This window comes from Lathamus discolor, chromosome 1 (genome assembly GCF_037157495.1).
Source record: "Lathamus discolor isolate bLatDis1 chromosome 1, bLatDis1.hap1, whole genome shotgun sequence".
In the NCBI taxonomy this organism is placed as follows: Eukaryota; Metazoa; Chordata; class Aves; order Psittaciformes; family Psittacidae; genus Lathamus; species Lathamus discolor.
Window position 1 is genome coordinate 80,499,709 of NC_088884.1, and position 18,082 is coordinate 80,517,790.

An 18,082-nucleotide genomic window follows, 5' to 3' on the forward strand; every position below is an offset into this window, starting at 1 on the left:
CACTTGTTCTTCCCCACAGTCCCTTCACCTGTGGCCCAACCTCTGCCCAGTTGCCCTGCCTGTCCTTTGAAATAATACAGTCCAATTTCCCCCTCACATTCACTTTTCCTTTTTTTCTGATGTTCTGCCAACAAGGGCCAGGCTCCAGTGGAATAGTTTCCTTCTTCTATACTAGATACAGTCCTCAGAGAGATGTACCTTCTCCTGCCTAAGTTTCTTGGCTGCAGGGTTGTGCCAGCTCCATTGCAAGCCACCAGTCTATGACTTCTCACCCACTGCACTATCCAAACAGTCCCTGCTGTCTTGACATACCCTCTTACGTACTCTAGCTCACACACTGTAGGCCAGTTGCTGGGTTTTCAGGCATCACCCCCCTTGAAATGGCTTGCAACAAGCAGGAACATCATAAAATAACTGCATCCCAGTCACTTTGAAGCTTTGCAATCTAGGTGGTGAGCATCACTCCCTGGAGAGTTTCTGATGACCTAAGCAGATCGAGTTGGAACTGGTTTCTGTAATATTTTTTTTGCTTCTCCTGGGCTCTGCAGGGAAGATGGATTCACAGGGCTGTGAACTCAAAGAACAAAGATGTTTTTGCTGAAGCAGAGATCCTCATCAAAGTCACTGGTTCACCACTCGGGTGTATATTTGTATGGGTGGACAGACGCAGAAGTCCCCCCATGCACAGGAATTTGGCCTACTTTAATACCACATTTGTGCTTGAGACTTATGTGCTGGTTATTTTCATTAATAACAATGCTGGTGAGCAAAACATGAATAGCATCGTGATTATTAGAGGGACAAAGACAATAGAAGCAGGAGGGATTCTTTCTTTTAGTTGTTGATTTTACTGTCTTGAAGGCACTTTCTTTGTGGTTAGTAATTTTGTTCATGATCAACGTTTGTATCACTTCCCAACACATTATCCACAGTGTTTGTATCTCTCATGTCCCCATTTATATGGCGCCTGTCAGACCAGCCTGCAATAATAGAATTCTGATGATTTTCAAGCAAGATGCTTCTGCTTGTGTCTGTGTATCATTTTGCATGGTATATTCACATGGGTTTGATAACCCGGCTGCTTGTCCTACCTTCTTCCACTAAATCATAAAGAATGAGAAAGAAATCTCTCAGAACCATTTAGACTGTGCTGCTGTGATTTGTTCACCATCACAAAATACTGCTGAAAGAGTCATAGATCCTCAAATGTTTCAATTGTTTCACTTTTTTTTTTTTTAATTGAATTGCTTCAGTTTAATTGTTCTGGGGAACCAAAGGGGGTGCTAAAAGCTATTAGGGTGACACCAGAAACCTAGCTATGAACTATGCTCTGTCAAGTAAATGCCTTGCACTTTGGCACATCAGTTCTTGCTCCTTACAATGCAAATAATATGACTCATTTATCAGACAAGAAAACTAGTATAGGATGTGATAGGAGGATCCAGACTCAGGAGAGAGACATCTTTACATCTGTTCTGGTATCAGTTCTGTCACCCTGTGACCCAACCCATCTGTCCTCCTTCAGCCATCGGGATTAAGAGTTACTTCCGTTGCACTTGCAGTCAGATGCTCTGCAGTGAATGGACTCCTGTCAGACTTAGGTGTTTGCTCAGCAGCACAACCAGTTATCCGGGGAGGCTGCTTTTCTTGCCTTTTTTAGCAGAGACCTAGACTCATTTCTGTAAAGGCTGCTTTTGGGTGAGTCCTACATTCTGTGCTTACGATGCATTTGGGATACCACAGGTTATGCAAGGAATACCTTTGCCCTTCAGGCAGGGAAATGTGAAAAGGATTTTAAGTTCTTCCTTTCAAACAGAGATTACAACATGTTTGAGGCTTGCAAAGGCTGTCTCTTGGCAAGCCAGGAGCTTGGCTGTGCCCATTACATGGTCCTCTGTGCAATGTGCTTTCCACTCAGGGGCTGAAATGAACAAGTATTTGTGGAACGAGGCACATTACTGTCAATATTGCTATAAAAAGAAGAAAAATGGCAGCTGTATAAAGTAGCTGAGGAGTTTGTTATACTAAAATAAGTCCCAGGAAGATTAATTAGTAGCAAGGTAATGCATTCATAGGTGTGCAGTAATCTGCATATGGTAATGACAAATCTGTTAATCACATGCCTGCGCATTTGATGCATACTGTTCTTTCTTCTGTTCCTCTTTGGGTATGGTATACATTTACTTAGCCTATGGCTATATCCTCTCAGCATCATAGGATGTGTATGTGCCTATGGTGACACTCTGGAAGGGGAGAAGGACATGTAAGAACTAATCTTTTTATATAAATATATACATTGCAATTTATGTCGTAAAATGTGTAACTTATTTGAGTGAGATGTTTGAAGATACAGTACTCTTATCTCAATATTGGCAACATTCCTTCTTTCTGTAAAGGAAGTAAGGCTTATTTCATTCAGTAAAATAGTGCTAAACGATATCAGCCTTCTCTGACGCAGTCCAAAGCCCAGCCTGGTTTTACTGTTATGACAGGTCTTGTTAGTACATACTACCTGCAGCGCCTTTGGAGCTGGTTCACTGGTGCAAAGATTTTTTTATCAAAAGCCTTTTTCTGTTTGACTGAAGAGGATACAACTCACAATTGCTTTATGGCTCTTTAGTACTATCTTAGGTTCTGTGGCTGACCTTGAAGGATAGTTTAAATCAGGCTCTCTCTCCTTGCAATTGCAGTCATTTGTACATAGCACAAAATTAGGCTATGCAAACTGTATATATTACATGTACTTAGTGTAATATTGTGTGTATAATACTTTCTGTATATACACTGTCCATATGTGAGCACTGGTCTCTGAGCCCTTGGTAAATGTTTTCCAAGTATTTTCCCAATATTTCTGATTATATTTTTTTTACTGTGCTGGATTCATTCATGCATTCTGTCTGAGAGGTATGTAACCACCAAGATCCTACATATAGTTCAAGTTCCCTTTCCTCTTCTCCTCTAGAAGAGGTCCTGTTCCAGAGCTTCTTTTCAAAATAGAAAATGCAAGAGTCCCCCAGTTGTATCCAGTATATTTTCGTAACAAAATCAGGACATCTAGAGAAAACTAATAGTTTACCTCTGCACGGTTTACTTTCTGCAGGCTGCTTGCATTTAGGAACATGCTCACTGATTGTTCCCAAGACACTGTATGCATGTAGCAGAATGAAAGCTGTATCCTATTTAAATTAATGAATAAAATAAATGAGAGCAGCGTTTCCAAACCAAGCAATGAGAAGAGGAAAGCTAGGCAATATTCATGTATTAATTAAAATAAGAGCTCTTCACCAAAGAAAATATGAGGTGATTAATATTCTGACAGCTGCCATAGACTCATTCATGAAATGATGGGCATGAGAGGCACCATGGGAAGCAGGGTTTGTACTGGAAACAAAGTCATTCACTCGATGCACGTTCTGTTAAAGGAAGCAGCCTGGATATTGCAATTTATTCTTGTTGGGGAAAAAGAAGTCTTAAATCCCAGCTGGAGAATTCACAGGACTTCTTTGCTCTTTAGATATGCTTTATAGGTCTGCAGATTCCCGCTTGGGAGACATCAGCATCAGTAATAACTATAGTACTTAGCGCTTATTGTAATATATTTCATCAGCAGATCTCAGAGAGATTTGCAAGGTGAGTGCAGAATTATAATCCCCTTTTAGAGAAACAGAATGGATACATAGAAAGGCTTGGTTGTCTGACCAAGGTGACAAAATAAAGTGGTGGAGTGATTTCAAGTCCTTCTGACCTCAAATGCCATCATGGGCAAAAGGTGGATTTAGACCCATGTTTTGCAAAGCAATTCAATACTAGTAGAAATTGGAGTGTTGAAGAAATTGGAGTCCCATTGAGCATATTAGAAAACACAGTCAAGTGTATTGTTGCTTTTCTTAGTTTGAAAACCACTACAGGTCTTTATCAATATGAATGAACTGTTGAATAGTCACACTGTTTCAAGACAGTTACCTAATCACCAGCGTAAGGTAAATGCCCATCCTGGCCATACCGTTGAGGGAGATATCAGCATAGCACTCAAAACCCGTGATAGGAAACTATCTGCCTGTGTAGTCTAACTCAGAGAGCAAAATCACAGACATGAAGTCAGGCAATGTGAGTAGTCTCTCACATACCCAGTTCTAGAACTGATACCCAGATCTGCAAAGTCATGTAGTAACTTATCCCGTTAAAATCTTCGAGAAGCTTGTGCTTTGTCTATGTTTGTGGCACTGAGCACCCTTTGCCCAGGCACAGTTTTCTCTGGATCTTAAATTGTCACAGTATTAAAGTGAGATTCAGCAACAATTATGGCAATGTTATATAATCCATGGAGATGAATCTGAATAGATTTTTTTCCACTGTCAAGATGACAGAAGTGTCATAAATGCAAGATGCAACAGTGGTAATGATATTTCTGGACTGGGAGCAAATATTGCTCTCTGAGTGTGTAAAGGAAAAATAATTTCAAAGCTACACAGAAAGGTATTTGCTTGTGCCAGCTTTCTGTTTCAGTGGCTGACTGTCTTTTGGAAACCTGCCACCTAATAATTCATTGCATGTCCATGGGGCATTTCAGTAGAGAAGAGACATATGTTAGCAAGAGTAGGGCTTGGTATCAACGCTTGATGCCAGTGACATGAAACAAGGGCTCTCAAAGGGTCTCGCACATCTGTCTGTCTAGCCAGTCACAGACTGCAGACTCTTTGTCCTTATTTCTGTCTGTTGGGTCTAAGAGCTAGAATTGACATAACATGAAGCATTTTTCTGATTTCTTTTTAAGGAAGCTGCTACATAGCTTTTATTGTTGCTTTAGCTGCTGCAGGAATGCTATATAAGTAATGTGAAATTTAAGTTTAGGTAGTCCAGGATAAAATGTCTACATTGAGAGATGAGCCACACTGTGCCAATACGTAAAGTTTCCAGAAGCATTTGGAGAGAGAGTATATAATCTTCTGGTCCTTATGGTTTGCACTCTGTTGAAACTATGAGATACTTGAATGCCTTTAAAAAGTTGTTTCTCTTCACTTTAAAAAAATACGATGATACACTACCTAGAGAATCTGTGACTAACAGGAGATTTCATCAACCAGAGTCTGTCATGGATGCAGTGCTAAATCCAAAATTCAGAAATACCTTCTTACCTCTTTAACAACCTGATGTCACTTAGGATGGACAGGTGTGTGGACAGAGTTGTTCTTTACTGTCAAGAAGTCACCTATATACACCTATATACAACATCAGTTGGCAGTTGAATAGTATTCGCAGGGATTGATCACTGCCTTGCCCATGCTGCAGTTTGGACACTGAAGCACCTTCAATGCAAAGTATGTGGAGATGGAAGATTTAATGGTCTTGTTTGAAGGCCAGGAAGCAGGGAGGTGGGGTTCCTCTACCTCTGGCAGAACCAAGCCCCATGGGGATCTCTGACTGGGTTACAAGCAATGGACCTTTTGAAGCTGACAGGGAGCCACTCCTATAGGAGTGCATAAGCCCCTGAATGCACGTGCACAGGACGCAAGGCACCAGGATTTCCACTGCTAAGTCTCTTTGTACCGAGGTGGGAGGAAATATGCATTTGCTTCTTTCTTGCCTTTGTCTCAGCTCCTGAAATTACAGGAAGGAAGTGGCCATTGAGATGGCTTAGTCTGTATAACATGGTCCTAAACTTAACTCTGGTCTGGACTAGAGCCCACCATTTAGAAAAAAACATCTCTTCCTGATTAAAACATTCCTGTGGTGGATTTACCACCATCATTCTTGGTACATGGTTCCAGTAATTAATTACCCGGACTGCAAAAAATGACTGCCTTGTTTCTAGGCTGGAGCCAGAGTGTGGGCACAAGGTCTGCGTCTCTGAGAACTGAGTCAGATAAGAAAGCCATCTGGGCAGTATTTGGCCTACTTCCTCTCATATTCAGCCCCAAATTATACACAACCCTTCTGCAGCATCTTCTATTTTCAGGATTTGTTAACTGACCTCAATGAAACTCACAGCGTCTGCACAACCTGATACTGAAGGTGATGTGAGGTGCCAGGTAAAGTGATTGTTCTGCTGAGGCATCAGAGAATACAGTCTTAATCCCCTGTCTGTCCTGACCTTTAAGTTCTGGCCATCATCCTCTAATATTTGATACCATCTTAATACTTTCTATTGTCCTTAACATTTTCTGTCAGTGCGGTGTAATAAATGCCTGTGAGCTAGTGCCAGAAAGCTAGCCAGAACCACAGCAGTCTCTTCAGCCCATGTGCCACAGCACCTGCATCACTCACCTTGCTTAAATTTGGCTTTCAGCAGCAGTAAGATTAGAGAAGTGCAAAGTACGTTCTAAGGCATCTCTGTGCATGCGCCCTCTGATCTCTGTGGGCCAAGGACCTCTGTGCATAACAGGCAGAGGATCAACATTAATGCTGTGAAAAGCCATGCACCAGGAGGACATCAGAGGGTGAATGCTGAATCTAAAAGAGAAATCATGAGGCATAGTATAGGGGTATCCTAGTTTGAGTAAGGCAACATACATCTAGGTGCTTGATGAAGGTTGTTAATCTCTAGAGATGGGGAAATACAGAGAAATGTGATTACCCCAACAACTTTCTGTTAGCAGCTCTGATAGTTTTGGAGAAGTTCCTACCTATTGGAGCAGTTTTGGAAGAAAGCAGATGAACCTCATTCAAAAACAGGCTAGTCCAGATTCTGACCATAGGGTTCAGGGAATAACCTGAGGACGCATTGTAATTGCCTAGGTCTCATCAACTTCAATATGTTAAACAGTCAAACAAGAGGAGTTTTGCCATTGACATCACTAGAAAAAGGAGTTGATGTGTAAACCCAAATTCAGCAACTTCGTGTTCTCAGAAGCAGCAGAAAGCCAGGCATAGTTATCCTCTGATGGTCTGCTATGATATTTCATACTTCCCTATACCTTTGGCTTTCATTTTGTACTTTTAATTCACATGATGAAGTTTTCAGACAGAAGTGGATGTCATGTGTAAGCTGAGTTCCTTGTTTTTTTCTTTTGCCTGTCACTGGCTGCATGTTCTCTGTTGATGTCTTGTTCCTGGTACTTGACACTGACCATCTTGTCTGTGAAAGGAAGCACTCCAGCTGGCTTGCCTGATGAGAAGAAAGAAAAGTTTGCTTGGTTTAGTCACTCCACAGAAACTCATGGTAATGTTCCACTGCACTCTGTGTCCACACTGCATATATCTGTGTGTTTGTGTGTCTGTATATTATACAAACCAACATATATTATAGCTTTGTATACTTCTGCATGTGCCTGCCTTGCTTTCTGTGTTGCTTGTTCAGTGTCCTCTTCATGCACTCAAGATAATAAGCTGCTCTGCAAATCAATCTCTTGCTAATGTCTTCAAAATTGTTTTCCATTTGCAAATGAGCTCAAATATGTTTTGAAAGTGCCTTACCTCATCTTCGAAGATGACTTGTGAAATACTAGCGTTTGGGGTTTGGGTTTTTTTGCTGAAGGACTCAGTCTGGACTGCAAATTTGAATTATGAATGTTGTTTTTTCTTACAGCTTACTTGACTGCTTCATGTGCATCAAAATATGAATTCAGTTGATTCTTCCCAAATAGACAAGGTTATTAAAACATCTAGTCTTTGTAAAGGAACAGGCACCATTAGAGTACAATATTTAATAGCTTTGTCAAGAATGCTAGAGTCCATTATTTCATATGGTCCAAAGAACACAGCACAAGACTTTTAGATTTCCTAAGATATATGCTGTAGGCTTGTGAATTGTTGGGATAGGATGAAGGAAACATAGTTCACTTTGAGGGACATTTCTACCATCATGCTTTCAAAGCAGGAACCCAGGACCTCTTTGGATAAACTTGCTGATATCTTCCAAGCCTCTGAAATAAGATGTGGTCCCATGATCCATTAAACATATGCCCAATTGAAATGCAGAAGCTATTTGTTCTACATTGCTTCCTTTTGTGCCAAGAACCCACAAACAGATATGTTCTTAGTTCTGAGTAATGTATTCTTACAGGCTATTAGAAGCCTTCCAACAACTAAATAGTGCATACTCTCAAGTCTCATCTCTTAGATATCCAACTGTTAATACAGGTCATGTTCTCAAGTTTTACCAGGCATCTAAAAGATCTGTTTAACTCTTCCATCATTCAGTTTTAAGTATCATTTTTTTAATTTGGTTTATGTATCTGAAAGGGAGGGAGGAACTAACAGGACACATATTGGATCCTCTCCATTGTCCTAACTTCTGTTGAATTATTATATATTTAGGAGTTATTAGCTCATACAGGAGCCAAGAGCAGCTGGTGGACTAGAAATGGTGATTTTTGTGTGTGTGTGTGTGAACTGTAGAGCAATTAAAATAGTGAGGCTTGATAACAGATAGAAAACATGACAGGTCCTTGAATTCAAATGAGATAAGTTGATGCCTAAGGTTGTTCCACTTCTGTAAAACCCTAAGAAACTGTGTACAGATATTAGTTGATGAGTGTCAATGTAAAACCTCTATCATAGTCCATATTCATTAGTTCCTTTGAATGGATCAAAGAGTCTGAATTCCCCTCTTAGCCTTAAAGGTCCAGTTTATAAGTGTAATGTTGAAACACATTAATGGTTGATATGTAACATATGAACCACCGGTATTCTTTATGTGGTACTTGCTATCAGGCTAACAGAAGATATTTGTCTGAATACATGTCAATCTGGTACATTTTATTTGTATTCTAATCATGGCACAAAAGATTGGGGAGGGCAGTGAGGTGGTTGGACTGGTGCAAGTAAAGATGAATTCTTTTTTAAGTGTTCCATTGAATCAAATAAAAGCTTCTTGGCTTTGGCAAGTACTCTAGTTTTCAATGGTTCTCATTCATAAAATATCCAGGAACTGACTCTGAAAGAAAAAGGGCAGCTGCTTCATCTCGTTTCTTTAGCATTTGAATGACCTGTGTATGTTTCTGAAGTCTACCTACCCAACCTGGCCTGTACATGAAAGCACTAGACTTGTTTAGCAAACTGCTTAATCCTCAGGAGCAGCAGCTGAGGGTCTTTTTATTAAGCTAGTTCCTTCACTCATTTGACTCATTAATAGATATGCCAGGTTCTAATGACCAACCCTCTCTTTTTCTTCCTTTTGACTCTTACAGTGAGCATGCCCACCAGTGAGACCGAGTCAGTGAACACAGACAACGTCCCTGGAGCAGATATTGAAGGCGAAAACTGCGGTGCTAGGCTAGCGTGAGTACATCTACACAGATATATGTGTGTAGGGACTGGACTGAGCTTGGTGGGTTAAAGCCAGGGCAAATGTCAGCCTTTTTAAGGGGAAAAAAAAATCTCAGTGGGTGAAAGGAGAGGGTGCAGAATATCTGTTGATCCTAGTTCTTATCTTAATTGCAATGTAGACTTCCTCTGGACATTAATGGAGAGACTCTGGGTTTACATCTATGTAAATAAAGCACAGAATGCCCAGGATAAGCAGATCTGGGTTTGCACAGTAGCTAAAAGAAAAACTTTGTTCTTTTTTAAATCTCCTTTTTGGTGACAGATCATTAAACCCAGAATATGTAGACCAAAGAGTGGAAATGACTGGTCTATTTACATTTCTTTAATGATTCTTGTACACTTAACAGTGTCATGTGATAGAAATACATGGCTGATACCTCCCATCCTGCAGCCTGAATTACGCCCTTCAAATGCTGAATGCAATACTGTAGTGACAAAGAAATATATCAGATAGGAAGGAGTAATGCCTCCTTGAAATTGCACCATTGTAGTTACTGGACATGCCTAAGAATGTGTAAGATACTTTTGCAATACCGTATGTTATGGTATACATTTTAGCATCACAGAGAGCAAGAATAAGCAAGAGGAGTAATTTCTTCCTTTTTGCATGACTTGTGTAAGAATGCACTTTATGCTGGGGGGAATATGTTAATCCCTCAAAATTAGTGCTATAGCTTCTATTATGCTGGTGTATTTTGAGGTTCTGTACTGTCCTTAGGCATACCTTGAGCCCTTCAGTGTTTGTCAAATGCTCATCATAGGTACATAAGTAATTTTGTCAGACCTGTGGTCCAGCTGACCCAGTGTTCAGGTCCTGACAGTGGCAGGAGGGCAAATGCACAAGCCTTGCTATTTCATGCTTTCCAGTCCCCTTTGTCTGCTCCCAGATTTATGCTTACTACATTAGAGATGTTAGAGGGTACACTTCTGCTTTTTGTCTTTAGTGGCTATTTATAGACCTGTCATCCATGGATTTATCTGAACCCTTTAAGGCCTTTTGCCCGCACTATCTCCTGTGGCAACAAGTTCCAGAAGTTCACTACCTGCTGTGCAGACAAGTACTTTCTCGTATCTGTTTTAAGCTGATTTACTACTACTTTTAGTCAAGTCCTTTCCTAATACTGTGAGATTTGGTGATCAACAGTTCCACATTCAGCTTATCTATCACTTTCATGACTTCGTAAACCTTGATTGTATCTCCCACACATACCCTTGGCCCTCTCCTCTACAAACTGAAGAGGAGGAGATCTTATCTGCATTACAAGATGTGATATGTGGAATATGTTGTAAATTCAATCTGCTTTCCTGTTAGTGTCAGCCAGTGACTTACAAACCCCAGGAGAAACTGTGATACCTTTCCTTCACCTGCCTGCTGTTGCCTACCTGCTAAGTTGTTTAATTTGGATTATGGACTCTTTTCTGAAGGAATCAGGCTAGGCCTATTCGTGGTGCTCAGGCAGTTGTAGCCCTTCCTTTAGCCCCCCACCAAGTTGCTTGTGCTCTTGTCACATTACAGGAAGCAGCAGCTGGATATGTCACCACTTCTTCCAGCTGGATCCAATTTGGAGAACCATCTTTATTCTGCAGTTATGGTTCCCAACACAATGGGTCCCCTGCTGCTCTACAGTTCCAAAAACAATGGCAAATGTTACTGTAAAGTTTCATATATTTTTAATATTACAGCTTGCATTCATTTAATGTCCTTAGTCCCAAAGGATCCTAAAGCACTTTATGAACTGTAAATGCAGGGATTGTTTTCACATCATTAGAGTTCAGCCACCTTCAGGGTAAAATGGGACAGGTGTTTAAAAACAAAGGACACAAGTGTATAAGGAGATGTATGAAAGATAGCTTGGTTTGCACTGAAGCTGCATGGGGAATTTTGGCAACCAGAACATAATTATCTTGGCTGGAATGTGGCCAGGAGAGCTGAAGTTAAACCCAACTCTAAGCATAATCATGACTTAGAATGGAGTTTACTTAAAATAGCCCAGTGTACCCACAGGAGAATTGCAGTACTGTGGTCTGGCATCGTGATCACTATGCTCCTGGCATTAGGAGAAGGAATAGCTACATCCAACATATTTCATGGAAGAAGATATAGGACAATTGCAAGAAAATAGAGCTTTGCTACTTATTCCCATTTTGGAAATGTTAAAACAGGGCCCCAAGTTTCACCAGAGCAGGACATGTAAGATTTCAGGGAGATAAAGAGTTTCCATGCTCCTTTCCACTTAATTTGAAAATGGGTGATGTGTAGTAGGGGAATTGAAGTTTGTTATTGAGAAGGGTTTTTTCACCCTTTACCCAAGGACAGTTAAAATCCTCTAGGCCTCACTCAGATTGCTTTTCATCTCTAAGAGATGGATAGGCTCCTTCATCCAGAAAAATGAATGGCTGCATCACTGTATTTGAAATTCTGAGTGAGATAGAAATTTTGCCAAGGCTTTCAACTTTTGTAAAATGCTTGTTTCAAACTTGTGTAGCTGCAAATCCCTTAGTTATGGGAAAATTCAGATTTGCCTTTTATTCTGAGGCTTGAAGTTCTTTCTGGTTTGTTTTGTTACTGCACCACACAGGCGGAGAGAGAAACCAACTTTCCTGGTTCCAAGAACTATTAAGTTATCTTCTCACTGAGCCCTCATTTAAACCCCCCATAGACCAATATTTCTGCTGGACCATACAAAATGTAAGGAAGAATTTATTTGAATGAGTCTTTTCTTTTATTGGAATCTGCCTAAGAGAATTGGAATTTGGCCCAGTGTTAGAGATAGAAATAATTCATGTGGGAAGTCAGTTAATCTTTTCAAATAAGTTCCTCATCTGGTACTAGTGACTTTGAGTAAGCACTAATAATTATGGTCATGCCCCTGATTTACTGTGGTTGAAGATTAGACCTGGACTTTTGAGCAGTCATCTGCCCTCTGGATTCTGAGGTTTTTGCTTGATTGTTGAGTTTCATCTGTTGCACGTGAGACTTCATTTTTACCAGCCTGCTAAAATCATCTAGCAGCCATGAGTCCCCATTGCCTTGCTATAAAAAGATTTTTTCCCAGAGGGCAGAGACTGCGCTGGGCAAGCTGCAACCAGACATGACTGAAGCAACAGGGAGATTTCAAGTGAAAGGTAATATATTTATTTATTTAGTGGCATCGGGCTTCTAGGGCACTTAACCATCCCAGCACTGCCGCCATAATTACAGGCTGAGCTTGCCGTCAGATTGAACTCACAATAAAAGGAAAAAATTACCCAGGAGACTGAAGGAAAAACCATTTTCATTGAAGATAATTCAGAATTACCAGTTGTTCTTTTTGTTCTTATAAAAAGCTGTAGAGCTTTGAAAGACTGGGTCTGTGAATGACAGAAAGATCTGCATGAGAAGCCAGGCTCAAGAGTGCCTTTTGGAAAAGATCTTCCCTGACAGCCTTTCTCAGCTCCACAGAGACATATGCTGTGTGAGATCAGGAGAGTACCTCTCAAACACAAGCTATCTCCTACTGATGAATTGTCTCAAAGAAGCTTTTATTTCTATAGTATCCATACTGTAGAAACTGCCTTCATCAGCTGTGCTGTCTGGAGCAATGCCAGTCTTGAAACCAGCAGGAGTTTCAGGAGGGATCTAACATCTAATCTCTCCTTGTTTATTGTGTAAATTCAGTTTCTTAGAACTAAAACAAAACAAGCCAAAACAAGTCCAAGGCCAGGTTGGACAAAGCCTTAGGTGACATGGTCTAGGGCGAGGCATCGCTGCCCATGGCAGGGCGGTTGGAACTAGATGACCTTAAAGTCCTTTCCAACCCTAACTACTCTATGATTCTATGATTCTAACTCATTCGTAATCATTCCTGGTGTAATTCTGCTGCCATCAGGAGAGCTCTGGCTGGGAGTAGTTCCTTTCCAAAGATGGGTGTTAGCTTTACCAGGCATCTGAATTTGAAAAAGGTTTCCTAGGGTTCCACAGGACGTTGAAAAGCATCCCACAACTTCCACAGTATATCAGCCCTGTCATGGTATTGCCTTGTGCCACACTGACATCTGCCCTACAGGAGAAACACAACAGCTTTTAACCTCAAGGACAACACTTGGAAGTGGAACTGATCTTAACTTTTGATGTGAATAACCTGTTGCCTTTGGGTACAAAGAAACATGTTTCCTCTGCAGCACACATCTGTGGGATAAACCCAGAACTAGGAGCAGTGGGTTTCTATTTACAGGATATCCTTATACGCAGGGCTTCTCAGTAGTGAGCAATTTCCCTGAGCCTCTGTGGTTACTGCTGTGCAGGACTTAGATTCCCGAGGACAGGCTATTGCTCATAAGCAGTAGTAATATGTTCTGTGAGGGATGTCAGCATATATAATCTTCCAATATAACCAGAATGTTAATTTTCTAATACAGTCATACAGATCTGGGGTGCCACAATAGAGCTTGCTTTTATACATATGTATTAGCTAAAAAAAAGACCTTTGTGGAAACTAATGTTCCGTAGAGCCTCAATAGAAAAGTGAAGCACTTGAGCTCAAAGGGAAAGAGAAAATTAGCTGCTTTCATTGAAACAAAAAGCCACTTGGCGTTTTTACCTTGGCCAGGATTTCCATGCATATGGAGTACAGTTCAATTGCTTTTCCACCAAAGAGGGTTAAAACAATAAAACAGGATAAAACAAAGTGAATAACCTAACCTGGCTTTCCAACTGAAAACAGTGTGTCCTGAAAATATTATGAACAGTGCAAGCTTTCACTGGCAGCTGAACCATCAGTGATTTTCACTTGGTGCTTTTCTGGCTTGGAGAATAATTCTTATGCAGTTCTTGCAATAATCAGCGTAGGAGCCAGTGGTAAAGGCAAAAGAGTCAGTTTAGTTTGCTTGTGGGTTCACTATAGTTGCTGCTGGTTTTCACCTAGTGAGATGATAACCTCCTTCTGTGGGGACCAAAGTCCCCGTCACATCAGGAGCAGGTGTAAGAAAAGTCTGCCAAAAGCTCTGAAAACACTGCTGACTTCAGCAAGAAAACACGTAAGATTGAACCTTATGTATCAGCCTCAGCTACTGCTCTCCGATTTATTATGAGCAAGGTGCTTTTGATACTCACAGTCAGCTCTAGATACGTGCCTAAAGGACAACAGCATGCCCTTGTGGAGTACAGATTATCTTCCTACTATGGATTCTGTGACAGGCCTTGCCTGTGACTTGTCACAGGGAGAGCAAGATTATTCACTAAGTGCTGAAGTGCTGGCCTATTTTCCTAAACTGTAATAAAGCCTGATGAACAGCAAACCAGCTCAATTTTAGGCTAGACAGATTCAGTTTTCTTAAAGTTGTCCTCTAGATTCTCACTGCTTCTGGTCAACGTACACCTCTCTCATAAAACCAGCATCACTCCTGTCAGGTTGGTGTGCTTCTGCAAGAATGGCAAAGATGAAAAACAGAAAGAGAGAAGGGGCATCACTGTGTGGACTCTGCTGAAATTCAGTGGTTGCCTCAGCAGGAGGATCTCAGTCCACATCAGAATGCAAGTTCTCCAGGGCCAGTCAGTCATCTGTTCTGTTTTGCTGAAATATTTTAATTAATTAAATGAAACAGGAAATGGTCATTGCATGTCCCTGTACAACTCCCCAGTGTTAATTGTGCTGTATAGAGGATAGCAAGAAGAAGGGTGGAGGCCTATTGTTTCAGTGTGAATCACAGAGGCACAGCTGAGGATAGAACTTAGCCCTAAGTCTTTGTTAGGCTGAGAGATTACTAGGTACGTAGCATACATTCCTGAAAATGTCATGATACTATATGCTTTTATCCCAATAATACGTGGGAAAAAGACCCTGTGGTGGGCATCTTCAGGGATGCCAGCATCCTGACCAGAAACAATAAAACGTCATCAGCAAGAATAGAGAGAAGGAAAAAAATTGTGCTGCCCGGCCAGTAACTGCATGAATGCACCATATTGCACCAAAACAGTATCAATATCACACCAGGGGTATGTTCTCACAGTTCTAAAATCTGTAGGATATGCATAGTGCAGCTCTTTGGATGTTCCCCAAAGTTGCATATAACCTAGAGGCATAGTAAGTAAATTTTTGTGTTACTGCTTTTCTGAGAGCTTTTATTCGTATCCAAGGACTTTTGTAAGTCCTCATGAAGACAGTCGCCTCTAGGCAGGATCATACAGTGTAGAAGTAGTTGTGACCATCATGCCAGATAATTTCATGGTCATGTTTATAATTTCTGCTCCCAGAAAACAACTGTAACATGACCTTTGTGTCATGCTTGGAGACCTACAAGATTTTTCCAGATTTGTTTGTTGTGTGTGCAGTTACACAAAGTTCTCAATCCCTATTATATACGAGTGTCACGTTCTTCACAAGCACATTGTTTCTCTTCTCTGGTGTCCACCATGATTAGAGAAATGAAGACTTTATCTCCCAGAATGTGGGAAATCTCACTAAATTCAATTTATGCTTATTATCTTGAGTTTCTCTTGATAAAATCTTTACATTTCCCTGTTGTATCTGTATGTGCTGCATAACTAGGAAAGGTTAGAAGAGTTTTAGGGAATTTAAAAGATAGCTGATGAAAGAGTAGAGGTCTGATCTTTGTCTTTCTAAAATATAATCAGAGTTACATGGTTCCTACGATAAAAATACTCAGTAGTGATCTGAAATGGGTTTTCATAAAAACTCCTATACCATGATTTTAAACAATAATTTCACAAGACATTCCAGAGCTGGACACAAATGGGGACACACATTCTTCCAATGACATAAAACCCCCAGGATACCGGGGATGCAAGAGATCCACTTTTAAATTCAGTAGAGAATCTTGTTCACCCTGAACCCCTGGCAGCTGCCAGTTTGGAGTATCGCAAAAAGGCTGTGGCAAGGGCTCAAAACCAGACTATTCAACAGACTCTAATGATTCCATAAAAGGATTTTTTATTACATAGTTAATCCTGGTTCTGAAAGACAAAAGATTCTTGATCACAAGGGTCATTTGAAAACGAGTTTCAGATTTGGGCATGATGTTTTCAGAATTGCTTATTGTACAGTTTGCGTTTCCAAAATTCCATTTCAGTCTTGGATTTTGCCTCTAAATATAAATCTCTTCCTCCTTCCTTGTCCTGTTCTATATATATAGCACACCCACATGTGATAAAGCCTTCTGCCATAGCAGTAAGGCAAGGTGCGGGAAGGCTGTAGCTAACCTGTGGGAGCACTGAATGCTCTTGGCTGCTGTTCATAATGCTCCAAAGATATAATTATCACATGCGTGATGAGTACTACACCTGCCACATCTCTTTTGCTTGAATAAATACAAAAATTCCTTAAATTCCACGCAACTCCCTTACCAGCAAACCATTAGCCATAGAGGTCAACAGAGGACTTTACAGTCCCTGTCCTTCACCTGCCACCAGGCAGGTTCCCTGTGACATCTCTCTCGCTCTCTTTTCCTCTCCTCCCCTCAGCCTTTTCCTATGAAAGTCCTTGCCGTCTCCTTTTCAGTGCCCAACTTTCTCCTTCATAGTGATTTTTATTTCTTTCCCCATCTTTGTCTGAACCTTCTCTCCTCTTGTCTGTAAATCTGATCCATTACAGTTTGTAGGTAGCGCATATGAAGCAAGAATTCTCTGTAAGAAGCTGGAATAGCTTTAACATTAAGGATATGCTTTGTAGGTGCTTCACTCATCATGCTTGTTAAAGTGCGCTTTCTTGCTGCAGCATAATTTAGCATTCTCTTCAGCCAGTGCATTATTTCTTCTTTATCAAGAGTTCTTGTGTGTGTCTGTAACCACACTGTGTCCTAGACAAGCTGCCTATGACACAGCAGGAATGATGTATTCAGCGCAAAGGCTTCTTTTTTTTTCTTTTTTGTCTTGGACCATCTGCTGTTGAAATGTTCATATCGCTGCAATCTCTTCCACGTAAGGAAGCTGACCTGATGCTGATTACTTGTCTCTGACTGATGTCCTCAGAAAGGGACATGACCGTTTTTAAGACCACTACAGTATGGTTACATGCTTTGAGAGTTACTTTTGTCCTGTGTCTGTTCACACAGTAAGTCCATTTTTAAGCCAGTACAGTAAGACCTTTGCCAACTGTTGTCAACAATGAATCATCATAGAGGGAACCTTAAGAAATGCTTCAACCCAGCAGAAATTTCTTGTTCATAGTCGCTCCCCAGATTCTCATTTCTGTTACTGGTAGTAGATTTTGCGGCTTCCTAAATCACCTCTAACTCATGCCGTTGAATCCACATACCTTTATTTCTCTCTGTGCACCATTATTTAAGTACCAGGAAACAGAAAAAGAGTTCAAAGGCCTTGTAGGGCATGTGTCAATAGCCAAAGAGTTCAAAGGCTTTGTAGGACATGTGTCAAGCAGAGCAAGGTAGTGGTTAGAGAACGGGGGTCTATCTCTAACTTTGTTTGGGAGTTTGCATAAAAGTCTGAGATTACTTAAGTGAATACATGCAAGTGCATAGAATTAGATATTTAAACACATATACAGTGGGAACATGGCCAAATTTTCGTGAATGCTTAATTCCCCAAATTTTATTGACAGCAACAGAATCTGTTATTCAGGACCTTTTGAATTCATCCAATTTATGTAGATTTTAACAGAGACAAAAAATGTTAGTATCTAAGTTTCAAAATATCCACTGTTTTTCTTTCAGTTGCTGGGAAAAAAAGAAACAAACAGCAGGCATTATTTTCCCCATGGTTTCATAATGAACTTACATTTCCTGAAGGGACAGGTGATGTGTGAAAGCAGCAAGTCTGTCTCTATAAAGTCAAATGTATTTTAATATAAGAAAAAAAAGA

General features: G+C 40.6%; 1 protein-coding gene across 1 annotated transcript in view; it reads left to right on the top strand.

The window, feature by feature from the left end:
• Positions 1–18,082, top strand: part of CACNA1C (calcium voltage-gated channel subunit alpha1 C) — a 489,049-nt gene that overhangs the window by 357,439 nt on the left and 113,528 nt on the right. Inside the window, exons 10-11 of the mRNA XM_065682645.1 lie at positions 7,085–7,159; positions 9,129–9,219. Of these exons, the coding sequence (XP_065538717.1) occupies positions 7,085–7,159; positions 9,129–9,219 (166 nt within the window). The remainder of the gene's footprint in view (positions 1–7,084; positions 7,160–9,128; positions 9,220–18,082) is intronic.